A 15,732-nucleotide genomic window follows, 5' to 3' on the forward strand; every position below is an offset into this window, starting at 1 on the left:
TTTCTGTTCACATAACAGATGGCCAGAGAGAACACTGATAACTATTCAGTGTTTGTTCACACTGGTGGGTGTGTTTTACACCAAAATATGTTGGCATGGTTGTTTCACTTGGCACATGCGAAGCCACTGTAACAAAGACATGGGCAACACTCAGGTTCAGGTAGGCTGGAAAGGTCCACTATGATTTTAAACATTTTATCTAGAATAAGATTTATGAAACAACAAAAATACATTTTGTGTTGTAATAATGATTGTTTACAAGCTTACTTTTTCTATTAGGGCAAATATCATGTCCATATTTGTAATGTTTTTATACACCAAAGCCAAAGAGTTAACAAATGAATGAAGCTTTAGATGAGGAATGAGAGGATACAAACCATCTTGTAATAGATTTACATTGTAAACTCCAAGTTGAACCTCTGCCCATGACCATCCAGCCTCCAGAGGAAGCCTTCTGCGACCTGGATACAGATCGAAGTTTATCGCTGGTCCAGCTCTACGTGATGCCTTCCTTCTTCTTGGCGGTGCTGATCCTCGGCCTGCCCCTCAACCTGCTCTCCCTCTGGGTTTTCTTCCACCGCCTGCGGCGCTGGACCCGCAGCACGGTGTTCCTTTTCAACCTGACCCTGGCTGACACCTCGTGGCTGATGGCCCTGCCTTTTCTCATCAACTTCCACCAGGACCACCTCTACTGGAAGCTGGGGCTGCCGCTTTGCATGGCTGTGAGGATGTTCTACCACAACTACTTCTACCTCAGCATTTACTTCGTCACCTGCATCAGTGTGGACAGATACCTGGGCATCGTGCACCCTCTGCGCTCTCTGGTGCTGCTAGGTCGGAGGCAGACCTGCCTGCTGTGTGTGGCTGTCTGGGCGGCCACTCTGCTCCTCAGCATACCTGTTGCCAGCATGTCTCTGATCCAGACTTGCCCCGGGAGCAACCGCACCATCTGTACCTTGTATATACTGCTGAGCGAGACCGAGGAGACCCTCCCTTATTCCCTCTTTTGTTCCATCGTCGGCTTCCTCTTCCCGCTGCTCTCCATCTGCTACTGCGGCCTGTGCAGTGTCAGAGAACTGCGCCAGCGGTCCTGCCGCCCCGACCCGAACCACCAGCAGCGGCGGCTCCGGCGGGTGCTGAGCGCAGCGCTGGTTTTATTTGCCCTGATTTACCTGCCCTACCACCTGAGCCGTAACGCTGCCATCGTGATGCGGACAGTCTACCCTGACAGCCCCGCCTCCTGGAGGCACGCAGACCTGGCCTTCTCCCTGGAGATGTGCTTCTGCAGCCTCATCAGCTGCATCAACCCTCTGTTCAGCTGCTTCATAGGCCGCCAATTCAGGAAGGAGTTCCAAGCCACTTTTTCAGTAATGTTTTCCCAATGTCCAGGCACGCAGGAGGCCTCAATGATATCTAAGAGGACCCGGATGACGGTAAGGAAAAGGCAAGGGATGTCTACTGTCACACCTGTGTGCGCACTACCTGCACCTGGATCCAAAGGAGCTGGAGAATTGTAAATTAATAATGTTCTTTGTGCCAAAGATAATGAAACGTATATAAAATCTTCAAATTGTCCTATGTTTAATCACTTATGTTGTTTGATTGGTGGAATAAAATAAAATGCACTGTATATAAAAAAGGTTTCCTTTATCTCACTTCATCTCATATCTGCTGAGGCTTGGTCTCCGTAACTTCCTTACACAACACTGCCTCTGCGTGGTTGACTGCATACTGTACTCTACTCGTTCCACATGTGTGAATAGCATGTCTTTCTTTTATTCAATGAAAAATACTACAATCCTCAGTTTATTCAATTTAGTAAAAACAAAGCTTCCTTCAAATGTGTCCCTGAAGTTTTCCCACTGTCTGCAGTAGGTCAAACTAAAACCGACAAACAACCGGATGTAGAGGGAGGGGATCCTTGCTTTGTGCCAGCAAGTGATTTATAAGGTGTCGGAGCTCATCCTAAAATCCTTTTTTTACTCAGTTATATATTTTTGAAGGAGACAGGTGATGCTATTGGAAATTCTCGCAGTTAACATTAATTTTTTTTGGAAGGCTAGTAATTGAATTAGAGGAGAGGAGCGGTGGGAGGAGGGGCGCTGCGCGGAGCTGCTGACAGGTAGATGAGCTGTGCGCTGTCCGCGGTGCTGAAACCTTCTCCGGCTGCTGCCTCACCGGAGATCCTCAACTTAGATTAGACCGGAGCTCCGTTGACCTGCACCGGTTGAAGATTTTCCACTTTTCTCCACCTCGATTTCTCAAAGAATAGTGGGGGAAAAAAATCTAACTTTCTGTTTCCTGTGTTTGCTGTTTTCTTATCGCCTGCCTGGATCTTAAAATGGCACTGCATGGATTAACATTGCGCAAGGCAGAAACAGACTTATTTGACTGCTGTTTTGTGACTGTGAAACCAGCCCTTTCAGACTGAACGTTCTCCATTTTCTGGCTCATCTTTTCAGGACATCGAGATTTTCTGTTTAAAAGACAGCAGCGCGTTATTTGGATTAATATCTTAACAACATGCTCATTAATGCAGCACTTCCATTTGTTATAGTATTGTAGATTCTTAAAGATATTTTGGATATGGAGCCCGGCACGGAGAAAGCTGCCCCTACCACTAAGGAGGGAATAAAACAGCTCGCAGGAAAGGCCCTCGGAAAGATTTACAAGTAAGGCGAAGAAATTCCCATTTCTGCATGTCTTTTATTCACAGAATGTTGTCTATTATGAGAAATTAAACATTGAAAATACCCAGATGTTAAGATCCAGCATAAAATGTGCACTGGCTTTAAATGTGCTTATTGCTGCTTTGCAATGAAATCAAGAGGGAAATCTCTTCTTTATGAGATGAATCACGGACATGATGCTGAAAGCAGAGTCGTGTGGCCCGAATATTTAAGGATCAGATATTTCCCAGGAGGATGATCCCCTCCACCAGCTGCTGTGGGTGTTTTTTTTATTTTTAAATAATTAATGAAACAGAATGAGTCGTGACACAAGGTCGGAGGATATCTATTACCTTATGTATCCATCTGAATTAATCCAAGATCGATGGACTTCATATCAATTGACTCTCTTTATTATTTTACTACTTTTATATAATTACTTTGTAGTCCAAAGGAAAACTGATAACTGATTGCAACAGAAACAGAAATCAGAGTAAGGGGGCAGCATGTAGAGGAGCAGTTTTCTCACATGTATAATATTGAATTATTTATTAATTCTGATTGGAGATGCAAATAAAATCACTTTTGGATGAACAATAAGCCGGGAAAAAACGAATTTTTACACAAATCATCTGGAAACATGTATCGTTTCTAAAAGAAACCTATTTTAGGTGAACATTTGTGCAGGCACACAACATGTTCGTTTATTTTTTGCTCCTTAAATGGCTTTCTGTTGGTGAACTTGATTCCATACTGCAACACAAAAACGTGACTCAAAGGAGGGAAGAAAATCAGTTGGTTTCATTTAAGCAGTAGCAGGCCTGTTATTTGTGTTACTGGATGAGGCCTTCATATTTCAATGTTTAATCTTTTGTAAATTAACCTTACATTTATTTTGTACACATTTAAATTGAAAGCCAAATCAAAACGCCAACCCCACATTTATGAGGGCTAATTAAAAAATGAAACGGGCCAAATTAACAACGATGATGCTGATAGTGCTGCAATGCGGTATTAAGGTAATTCTTCCCTCGTTTGCCAACGAGTCTTTCTTTTACAGAAATATGGAGAATTTCAGCAGGGAACGAAAAAAAGCAGTTTGACTTTAACTAAAAGGGAGCATGCTTTGAGGGGCCTGGGCCAAATTAAAAGCAGAAAATGAAGACACGGTCAAGGCCTGTCGTTAAAAGAGCACATAGTAAAGATGCAAGCTTGTTTCCAAGATATAAACAGCCTATAATAGCAATTTGAATAAATACAATTGTATAAATTGTTGCTGTAGAAAATCAACGAAATCACACATTTCCCACTGACAGTTTTCGCTCCTTAATGCAGCTTAATGTTCCTGGATGTTTGATTTCACACATCCAAGTGTCGACATTGAATTTAAGCTATACAAAAAGAGCAAATTAATCGTCTCGTGTCCTGCAGGAGGCTGGAAAAGCGGCAGCAGACAGGTGAGGCGATCGAGCTGACGGAGGATGGGAGACCCACAGCGGAGCAGGAGCGGAAGACGCCCCTGTGTGACTGCACGTGCTTCGGGGCTCCACGCAGATACATCATCGCTATGCTGAGCGGGCTCGGCTTCTGCATCTCCTTCGGTATCCGGTGTAACTTGGGTGTGGCCATCGTCAGCATGGTCAATAACAGCACGATCCATCAAAACGGCAAGATCATCATACTAGAGGTGCCTGTAAACTCCGCCCCCCTCCCTCCCACGAGACCCACATGTTTAATAAGTGATGAGGGCCAGAGCCAATACACTGATCGATATCAAACTCACCTGGAGAACATCTTAACAGCTTATATGTGCTTTTTAAATTGTATTTCTTGTGTGGGGCCTGTATGTTATAGTAAGTATAAGCACATGCAGGTTGCTTTCTTCTTTTACATTTAATTTGCTTTAATCTTCTAATTTTGTGCTTTAATTAGTCGATCGATCAAGTTATATGTTCTGGTGTCGCTGCAAAGGTTTACATGCATCAATTAAAAAAAGATCTGATGGATTGCTGACAATATTTTCAACTGACCGTGTTTCACACATATATAAGAAGCCTTTTAAATATAATTTTAACGATGTTCATCAGAAATGTTTTGAAAAGGAATTAATATTGACTTTATTGTTTTTGTCTGAAAGAAAGCGAAATTCAACTGGGGCCCAGAGACCGTGGGGATGATTCATGGCTCCTTCTTCTGGGGCTACATAGTGACTCAGATACCAGGAGGGTATATCTCCTCAAGACTGGCTGCTAACAGGTAACTGCACGTGAGCATTTCTGGAAATAAACTACGAATACATAGTGAGGGTTGGGGTAAATATATTTCTTAATATAAATGTACTTATTACAGATATGCGTGTATTATTTTACTTTATAATGAATCTATAGGTGTAATATTTGGATGTCGGTCTCATGGTTTGAAGAAAGGAGTCTGACCTTACATCAGATGAACTGGGGATTTGGCTCATGCCCACCAGGCGTGCCTCCTCATGTTAATGAGCTCCCATGGGACCACCGTGTCTAATCCTTTATGTTCAGAGGCATGGCAACCACACCCGCTAAAGCCCTGTGTGAAATGTGCTTCTAAGTAATGATTGTAGTATGATTTCAATGGTCATATATTTCCTCTATGTCACATTATTTCATTAACAACTGATTAGTCAGCTACACTTAGGAAAGACACAGAATAAGTGTGCAACAAAGAACAATGTGGTTTAAAATACATATGTATATATATATATATATATAACAACAAAACTGTAAAATTCCTATTAGAAAATCATGTAAATATAATAGGGATACAAAAAAAGAAGAAGCACGTAGGATAAGGTTGCAGTATAAGTCCTATATGTCCACATTATAGGATAGTTAGATTTCTCATGAGGGAAAAGGAGCTTAAATAAGATGCAAATATCTAAAGAGCTTCATCATGCCAAGTCAGCTGAGCCCACTGAGGCCTTCTGCTGCAAACACCTCCCGTGCTCACTCCCCTGGAAACTGAATAGCTGCCCCTTGTGTGTGTGTGTGTGTGTGTGTGTGTGTGTGTGTGTGTGTGTGTGTGTGTGTGTGTGTGTGTGTGTGTGTGCGCACGTGTAGCATCCCAATTAGGATTTGTTTATCTTCTTTATCAGTGTTTATTCTTCCAGTATGTTGTAAAGAATCATACAGTAGAACATTGTATGGATATGTTATTGCGTATCTGATGTATTAATGTCTTTGAAGTGCTTGAATCAATATCCCTACCGTGTATCTTGTTTGAATAAGATGCTCTTGTTTTGATAATATTCTGACAAATAATCCCAACACACTGTTTATCCAGAGTTTTCGGTGCTGCCATCGTGCTGACATCCATCCTGAACATGTTCATTCCCTCTGCCGCCCGGACGCACTATGGATGTGTCATCTTTGTGAGGATATTACAAGGGTTGGTGGAGGTACGGATGCACAGTTTGCACATCAGATCCTGACCTTTAAAAGACTCGAAAATGATGCCTCATTATCAAGCTGAGAGCTAAACTGGACCCCTAATGAAACTGTCCTGACATTCTGTGTTTGACCACGTTTTACAGAAATCCTCTTGAACTCTCGGGCTTTCTATTTGAATTTGCACTGGAGAATGAAGGCCATTAGGGAAAAGTGTCATTCCTTTTCCTGTATACAATGATCAGATTAGTCCACACACAGCCAACAGCAGTATGTTGGTTTACCTGGAAACACACAGAACAAAAGAAATAAAAACACTTGATGCGGGCGGCTCCCACTGCTCCACAGAAAAGAAAAGATTTCAGAGAGAGAGATGCTATTATCACACTGAAGGTCATCCTCCTTTGTGATTTTGTTGTGCTGCATGCTTTCGTTTCAATAGCAGCTCATAACCATGGAGAGCGAGCCGCCTGCGTTCAGCACCCATCGACTTATTACTGCAAATTAAACATTAGCATTTCAGGGTATCTCCCACTGCAAGCCCCAGCAATTTGTGTCTATCAATAGTTGATTGTATGCCACTTAGTGTGTAATGAAGATTTAATGGGAGCAATTCAGGGTTTTTTTCCCGAAGTGGGCAGTCAGCCTGAGTCTGCACAGACTCACACCTAACCCATTAGTCTCTATTAGAAAGGTCGGCTACAATGCATGTCGGTTTGTTTGTTATTAACTGCAATTTGTCATCTGTGTCTTTGGCAAATGAGAAGGGACCACGTCAATCAGGCAAAATCAGTTTTATTAGGAAAATTGTATTGACTAAAAGTGGAAAAATAGATGTTTAATATATTGCTGCGGAAAGATTAGATGCCTCAGAAGAAAAACATATTAAAGTTAATATAAAATGATCTATGTGTATTCAGACTGTGACTGTAATGTCATTTTTCACGGTGCAGGGAGTGACTTATCCAGCCTGCCACGGGATCTGGAGTAAATGGGCTCCACCGCTGGAGAGAAGTCGTCTGGCAACCATCTCCTTTGTGGTACAACATCAACACACAAAGACACGTTTCTGTGATTGACTCATTGGTGTCGTGTATATTTCATCATCATATTACTTCCTACACTGAAATGCAGGTTTAGAATGACAGAATATTGTTCCTGAAATGTGTACAACCATTTGTCTCTATTCACTGAGACAACAGCGCTCTCTGAATAAGCAGCCGGGATCCATTTCTGCTTGGTCATAATATGTTGTCTTGTTCAGGATCCTATGCTGGTGCAGTGATAGCCATGCCTATGGCTGGGATCCTGGTGCAGTACACTGGATGGCCCTCTGTCTTCTATGTGTATGGTGAGTGTCACTGTATTAACACCTCAAAATCATTTTAAAAAGAAGAAACAACACAAAAAGTCTTTCTTACAAATGAAAAGTTCACAAGCTATAAATGACACCTTTGCACAGTTCATTACATTCTTGTCTTATACGACCAATAGTTCATTTATGGTGCTAATGTGCTCTTTCCTCCCATAATTGCCACTTTCTGCCACATGTAGCTGTCATTTAGTTACATCCTGTCTAGCTTTAACATACAGTTAAGTCAAGTCAAGTCAATTTTATTTATAAAGCAGCCTCAGGGGGGGGGGGGGGGGGGGTTAACAATCTGTACAGAATACGACATCCTCTGTTCTTTTCGACCTTCGCTTCGCATAAGGAAAAACTCCCCAAACAAACTCCTTTAGATGGGAGAAAGAAATGGAAGAAACCTCAGGAAGATCAACTGAGGATGGATCTCTCTCCCAGGACGCACAGATGTGCAATATGTCATGTGTACAGAATAGACCAACATAACAAAATTACAATATGGACAATCCACATCACAGCATGATGCAGAATGTGCATATATTCCTCACTGACAGCATCATATATTGTATATTCTGTACATGTTTAAACGGAGTGAAATAATAAATATTGTTATGGCTGCACCATTCAAACAAATGGAAATATTCCAGATATGCTGTGATTTATACAAGATGTTTGGTATTTTTAAAACGTTGGGGGTCTCCACTATACCTTCAAAATAAAGTTCTGAGGATCTGAGCAAGTTTGTAATGACTGCCCTGGTCTGTTCAGGATGCGTTGGGATATTTTGGTACATGTTCTGGGTCTTGGTGTCCTATGAGAGCCCAGCGGAGCACCCGACCATCACTATCGAGGAGCGCCGCTACATCGAGGAGAGCATCGGGGAAAGTGCACAGATGATAGGAGCGATGGAAGTGAGTTCTCAATGTGTATCCATTGATTTGTAACACTACGCCAAGCGCTGTACGTCGAAGCTGATTCTCTGTTTGTTTGAACAGAAATACAAGACCCCCTGGAAGAAATTCTTCACCTCCATGCCCGTCTATGCAATCATCGTGGCCAACTTCTGCAGGAGCTGGACCTTTTATCTGCTCCTCATCAGCCAGCCGGCATACTTTGAAGAAGTGTTTGGCTTTGAAATCAGCAAGGTAAAGAAATCCCTCGTAGAAAATATCTTTCAACATCATGTGATCCAATGTTCAAGATTACAAACTCAGATTCTCTCACATATGAATCTCTCAGTGCAGTTTAATTTGTTTAGAATGCAAATTAAATATCTTCTTGAAACTAGAACAATAATCTGTCTTATTCTGCGCTGAACAGTATAACAATGCTGTTCATTCATTCATTCATTCATTCATTCATCCATTCATTCCATCAGTGGAAAAATGATTTACTCTTGTGCTCTAAAAATGTAAACTTTAGATATTAGATAAAAGTTCACTCTCACCGTTCTCATAGCTTCATCTAACGCCGGCAGCTGTTTTTCAGTGATATACTGATATATGAAACCTGCTCGACACAGAGCTGCAGACAGACAGAGAGAGCTGTTGAACATATTAGAGCACTAAGCAGGGGTCGGTGGAGACCAAAATCAGAGCTAAAAGAGAGTGAACATTGACTTACATTCATCGTGTGTTCAGAAACACGGCCCCACATAAATGATAATGTTTCTCTGTGAGTTTCTGCTTCGTAACTGGTGTGACTGTGTTCTGTTCAACAGTGTCTCTTAAATGCTTTGTCTGCACTTAAAAACATTCTGTTTTACTACCTACATTTTTAAGTTGAGATGAGCTCTGTCAGTGGGCCTTTGTGACAAAGCAATTTAGTGAAATGATCTCACTTCTTTAGGATAATCTTTCACTTATTTGAAGAAAATAGATTTTAAATGTTGTCTTTGAAATGAATTGTGTTATTTATCTGGGCAGTTTGCAATAACTTCTCCTGAGAGTGCTGTGCTTTGGTACTTTTCTGATCCTGCAGTCCATGAGTGAATGTGTCTGACAAAGATTCCTGTGTTAATCTTGAGATGTCCTGATCTTTACCCTCGCTGAAGCATGAATCAAGCTGCTTTGGCAGGTGTAATTCAGCTTCAGGACGGGCTGCTGTGATTACTGCAGGTGAATTATTGCTCGAATGTGATATTGCAGTCAGAGGGTGAAGCACGCACAAAGATTGGATCTGAGAAAAGAAGGAGAATCTCTTTTGTTTTGACCGTTTCTTTGTAGTCACATTTCCTTCTGACAAGTGTTTGATGGTTTCTCAGGTTGGAATAGTGTCAGCGCTCCCTCACTTGGTCATGACCATCATCGTGCCGTTAGGAGGCCAGTTAGCGGACTACCTGCGGACGCACAACATCATGTCCACCACTACGGTCCGGAAAATCATGAACTGTGGCGGTGAGGCTTTGATAATCAGCTCTCTGTCTGTTACCTTGATATTATCGAAGCATTCCTCATCAGTGAACTCCCTTCTTGTTGTTTCCAGGGTTCGGTATGGAGGCCACTTTCCTGTTAGTGGTTGGTTATTCTCACAGTAAGGGGGTGGCCATCTCTTTCTTAGTTCTGGCGGTGGGTTTTAGTGGATTTGCAATATCAGGTGAGTCTCAAAACAATGGATTGTATTTCAAATTCTTTTATGTTGTTCAAAATAGCACACAACTCAGAATACTCTTTGTTGCTGCAGGTTTCAACGTCAACCATCTGGATATCGCTCCTCGTTATGCCAGCATACTCATGGGAATATCCAACGGAGTGGGGACCCTGTCAGGGATGGTCTGCCCTCTAATCGTGGGAGCCATGACAAAGAACAAGGTGAGACATTTCTATTCATGCAGCGATGTGAATGTTAATGCAGATAGGATCTTTTAAGGGCCCTGATTTTAAATCTTGAGTGTTTTTCTATAACATTAAATATTTAAAACTGAATGTGCAACAATCAAAGTTAACACATAAAAGTCAAAGAGTCAAAAGGATATTTTGAGGTATTTACGAGTGGAACAGAATATCTAGAGGGTTTAGTGACGAGAGGGATTTAAAACAAATCCTACAGGTTTTATTGGATCACTCACAGTTGGCTGTGGCTCAGCAAACACAGCCTGATACAGAGATGTGGAGTGATATGGAGCCGTAGGACTGTTCACCAATACAATTCTCTCACCCCCATCGTTAGATCAGGAGAAGTAAGATAAGCTTTGAAATGATACTTCAGACCGGGGTTAGCTAGTTGCTCCAAACCACATTTGATTGTATGTTCCAGATGAGTCATGAAAAACATTTTTAGGTTTTACAGTAAGAGAAAAGAGAGGCATTTTACAATGAATATAGACTACTTTAAAATACACACACACTGTGTCTTTAGCACTCAAAAGCCCAGCTTCATTAGGACTGAGTCGATGTAGTTTGATCATGTTTGACATATGATATTTGATATTGACAGTGGCCTGCCAATAGAAAACCTCACAACTGTCATCAGATGTTGATTCAAATGTTGCTAAACCCAGATTGGTGCATTCATGACATCACATTTGTCACTACCACTTCAAACCAGTGGGAAGAGCAAAACACACACATACAGGAATCTGTCATTTGAAGCCAAAGCTGTGGGAAACTTTGGCATTTAGGAGCTCACTGCTCATGGGAAGAGTTAGTCGAGAAAACACATTATCAGAAGTCACTCAGCCTGCAACTGTTTTTCTGTCTCTAGACCCGGGATGAGTGGCAGTACGTCTTCCTCATTGCTTCCCTAGTGCATTATGGAGGAGTGGTGTTTTATGGGATCTTTGCATCTGGGGAGAAACAGCCATGGGCCGACCCTGAAGAAACCAGCGATGAGAAGTGCGGCTTCATAGAAGAGGATGAGCTCGCCGAGGAGACAGGCGACATCACGCAGGGATACGGCGCGATGGGCGGTCCGGCTAAAAGCTACGGGGCCACTTCACAGCTCAACGGAGGATGGGTGCAGGACTGGGATAAGACGGAGGAGTATGTGCAGGAGCCGGCCGGAAAGATATATGCTGAGCGCGGCTACTCTTAAGAGCAGCCGGTTGTGGTGAGTCTGCTTACAGAAACAGAATCTCAATCACAGATTGCACAATATTATCTTAGATATTTAAATCCATTCTGTGTATTCAAGTAAAACGGTTACTAGTTTCAAAAAGCCAATGTAAAGAAGTAGTTAATTGCAATGCAGAACAATCCTCATTAGATTATCACATGTCTCTCATTACATCTACCTACTGTAGGGCTTCACTATACAGAGAGCAAAGAGAAATGCAGGCCTATGTTGTACTTCTTCTTAGGCACCCAAACCTCATCAATCTACTTGAACAACATGAGCCAGATGACACTGCAGTTGACCATCATATAGGGTCTTTCTCTGAAATACCACTCTGATTGCACTGAAACTTTAGGTATTCTAAAAACAAGATTATATTCTGTTTCTCAAATGTGTTTTATGTACTGTATATACCTGTATACTGTTTCTGTGAGACTATTGTGGATTTTGGGTCGTTGATCTGTGTTAACATTATTATAAAAGGCCATATTTTTCATGGACAGTACCTTTTCAGGGAGATGTCTGCTTGCAAAAAAGGTCTCCCTCTCGTCGAGCGAGGCCTGTAATACACTATAAGACAAAAATAGCGTGAGTGAAGTGGAACCGTAGAGTTTTAGTGTGTGTTTGTTTGCATGAATTTGCTCAGATCAGTGTATCAGATGCAGCCGCCTCACAGTCATTGATAGTCCTCATCCGGCTCACTGCTTTGTTCTTAGATAAACGTCTTCTGCCATTATAAATAATAAAATGAACTTTCATAATCAGGTGCCAGTCGTGATGTGAGACAAATCAAAAAAGTTTTGAAGGCAATTTCTCAGAAGACATTGTTTATTGATGTTTGGTGTGCACTGCAATAAATTCTGTGTACCAGCCGCCACCCATCACATTCTGTTTTGTAATGTAACACTCGCTTGCTGTATCTAACTGTAATTGTTTTGGAGTCATGTGATGCTCAACATTGTGTGTTTTAACAAATTACTAGTGTCTGGAGAATCCAGCTTTAGTGCTCATGATGCAGGATGTGTTGTTGCATTTTGACAGCGAGGAATGCAGTAATGTATGTGAACAGCCAGGTTGTTGTGATCTCTTGGTGTTTCTTGGTTGTTCTCATTGTCACCAAAATGACTTTGTTGACACTTTGATATTGTCACGTTTGAGTGGACCACATGAGTTAGTAGATGGCTCTACCACCAGACTTTATTTGCTAGGTGAACACTTTCTTCATTTGCTGTATGAAATTTGCAAGGATGTTTAAAAATATATGAATATTTAAGAATGTTTAAGATGACCAAAAGATGCTATTACGGCTTTGTGCCTGAAATTTATGTAAACAAGATAAATGTGATTTTATGGATTCTAATATTGTGTTTAATGAAGAGGTATGTTGATGTCAAAAAGTGTTATAAAAAATACTCATATCATTTTATAAAAAAACCCAACCAAAGGTCATGTTTTTGTCAGTTCTTCGTCATCTTGTGGGTAAGTCATTTATTTAACACAAAAACATTTCATGGTTCCAACTTCTCAATTGTGAAGATTTGCTGATTTTCCTTTTAATTATTTGAATACCTTTAATGTTTTTTATACTTATTTAGGGCTTCTTGTCTTTAATTGATAGGATAGCCGTAGAGAGATATTGTAACAGTTACTTCCTTGGCAGTCACTTTGGGTTCTGGGTAATTATGATGGTATTTCTCATTATTTTCACAAACTAAACAATCAATCGATTAATGGAGAAAGAAATCAGAGATTAATTCATAATGAAAACAATCATTAGTTGCAGTCCTATATGAAATACTTAAAAATGAGCTCACCTCAACCAACTACAAGAGTAAAATCCTGATTTTACATGAATGCCATGAGTAATAATAATAATATAATATAGATAATATAACAGTGTCACAGGGGACATTATTCTGTATTGAGTGCTTTACTTTTAATACTATAGGCCTACTTTTCCCGATTATACTTATATACGCAATTAATTATATTATATTACTTAATATATTATATATTTCAATTCAGGACTTTTACTCGTAACAAAGTATTTTTCTCATTAGTAAATCAATGACTGAGGTCTCTGGAGTCCAGGGGAGAGTATTGGACCCTGTACCTTACATCCCTACAAAGCAGATCATTGTCCGTCTTCCCAAATGGTACTTTAATATGCCCTGTAGATGAAGAGCTGTACAAAAGTATGATGAACCCATTAAAGCTGTCAGCAGCATCTCACACGTCTCTGAAATGTACAGGAAAAAAAGAAAGATCAGACGCATAACTAAAAAGAGAATGTAATACTGAATATTACACACACCCTGTCTCCTGAGTGTGTCCTCATCTACACACCTGAGGTCAACAGTGTTTCATGTAACAACTATTGACCCAGCTCCTGCATTAATTGGTGGCAAATCAATACTGTTTAACTCTAGAGCGTATTGGACTTTTAACACGAAACCGTTTCTAATGACAGCTTGAATTCAGAATAAATGTTGGTGATGAGGAAGGTCGTCCTACCTTTGTACTAAAAGACACTGAAATAAAACACATAGATGACGTCAATGCTCATTACATGGCGACCGTTAATTTACATTTCAAGCAAATACTTGATGTAACTTTGAATAAAAAAAGAAAATAGAAGCAGATGGTGATTTCTACGTGTTAATCTCACTTGATAAAACTGTTACAAAGCAAAAACAAAGCAACACTTAAGGCTATAATGTAGAAGACGTAATATGAGATACAGTATGTAGTAAATAATAAAAGTATCAGTGTATGTCTTCTCGGGGCATAGTGATATTTAGATTGCATATGTACAGAAGATATTGTATGTTGGTTCACACACATGCATAGAGTCTGCAGAACTTGTTAAATTGGATACGCAGCTCCAATCCCCACATCCAGGGAGTCGTGAGAGAACTGATGAAACCTGTGAGCCTTTATGACTCACAGTTAAATCTGAAGTCAGAGGTGTGCAGAGTGAACACGGATGGTGATACCACTGTCTGTGGCGCCTCTGTGCAGCTCTGCAGTGTGTCAAACACGTCGCTCTGGAGCCCGACAAAGTGAGGTGGTAAATAATTCAGGAAAACATGGCGTCGATCCAATACCTGCAGCCTTAAAGCAGGAAAAGCTCGATGGTGTGTACGAGTCTGGATAAATGGAAGAATGTGATTCTGACTGTGTCTTTCAGCTTCTGCAGGTACAGAATAGGAAAGCAATCCATCATTAAAAGTCTGACCAGCTTGAATGTCCTCATTATATCAATGTGACCAACTGGGCGGTATGAAATGTGGTAGGTTTTCCACCTTCCTCTGACTGCAGGTGAGGATTAACATCAGCAGGCAGCAGCCTCTTGCAGATGAAGCCTTTGCAGCTCCGCTCTCTCCTGAGAAGGAATGATAGACAGGCATGAAGTTTGTGGGGGCGGGGGTTAACGTGTTGACCATCGGTTTTATGCACATGATGGACAGTCTGAATCAATTTAATGTGTACAGTACACTTGCTCTGGGCCCACTGATGCTTCGATCACAGGAAGCGGCTCCATGTCTGAAACACTTCCAGTGGCAGCAATTACAATAAATCTCATCTTCTCCTATCCGATTATCTGCCCGGCTGAGGAGGGAAACCATTAACGCTCTCCACCGCCTGCTTCTCGATGCACATGTTAATTTGACAGAAAACACAATTGTGTCACCGGCCACGTGGAACATGTTTTTTCATGCCTAACCAGCCGGAGTGGTCATGGCTGTTGCACCGGTGACGTGCCTGTTGGGGCGCGCGGTAATTGGACAAAATCTGTGTATCGACATTTCATTCATAGGTAGGAATTCTGTCAGCGTTCACCTGCCTCTTTCCTCAACCCCTCTGTTGTTTTTGCAGCATCTCAGACACAGTTATTGTGATGTTTTTGGTGCCGCTAGTGTAATGGTGAGGGTAAGTGAAGGGGGATTGAGTAGTTGTCGGTCTGTGTGGCAGGTGCAGTTTAGCTCCTGGGGGACTGTAATGGGATGAGGCCCGGCCAGAATGAGTGTTTGATGACGGGGTGGCAACCTCCCCTGAGACTCTGCCTGCATGCAATTATCCTCCTGATCCCTTCTCTCCTCTATAGTCTGGCAGTCCAAAATGTACACGGCGTTCTCTCCACACTGCTGCTTGAATATCCTTTAACTTGCTATCTAAAATTCCACCCCCCCCCCCCCCATATTCAAAACGATCAAGTAATTAG

General features: G+C 41.4%; 2 protein-coding genes across 2 annotated transcripts; both read left to right on the forward strand.

Annotated features, from left to right (window-relative positions):
• Positions 1-436: 436 nt before the first annotated feature.
• On the forward strand, positions 437-1,517 carry LOC115009411 (P2Y purinoceptor 4-like). The gene has a single exon (XM_029433370.1). The coding sequence runs from the start codon at positions 504-506 to the stop codon at positions 1,515-1,517; it is 1,014 nt and encodes a 337-aa protein (XP_029289230.1). The 5' UTR covers positions 437-503.
• Positions 1,518-2,056: 539 nt separating this feature from the next.
• Positions 2,057-12,956, forward strand: LOC115009681 (vesicular glutamate transporter 2.1-like). Its single transcript, XM_029433844.1, has 12 exons — positions 2,057-2,672; positions 4,101-4,356; positions 4,807-4,925; positions 5,988-6,102; positions 7,045-7,129; positions 7,353-7,442; positions 8,223-8,365; positions 8,450-8,599; positions 9,718-9,850; positions 9,939-10,049; positions 10,137-10,264; positions 11,157-12,956. Exons 1-12 carry the CDS (start codon positions 2,587-2,589, stop codon positions 11,484-11,486), a joined length of 1,746 nt encoding a protein of 581 aa, XP_029289704.1. The 5' UTR covers positions 2,057-2,586; the 3' UTR covers positions 11,487-12,956.
• The last annotated feature ends 2,776 nt before the right edge of the window (positions 12,957-15,732 follow it).

Source organism: Cottoperca gobio, chromosome 6, assembly GCF_900634415.1.
Source record: "Cottoperca gobio chromosome 6, fCotGob3.1, whole genome shotgun sequence".
NCBI classification, from domain to species: domain Eukaryota; kingdom Metazoa; phylum Chordata; class Actinopteri; order Perciformes; family Bovichtidae; genus Cottoperca; species Cottoperca gobio.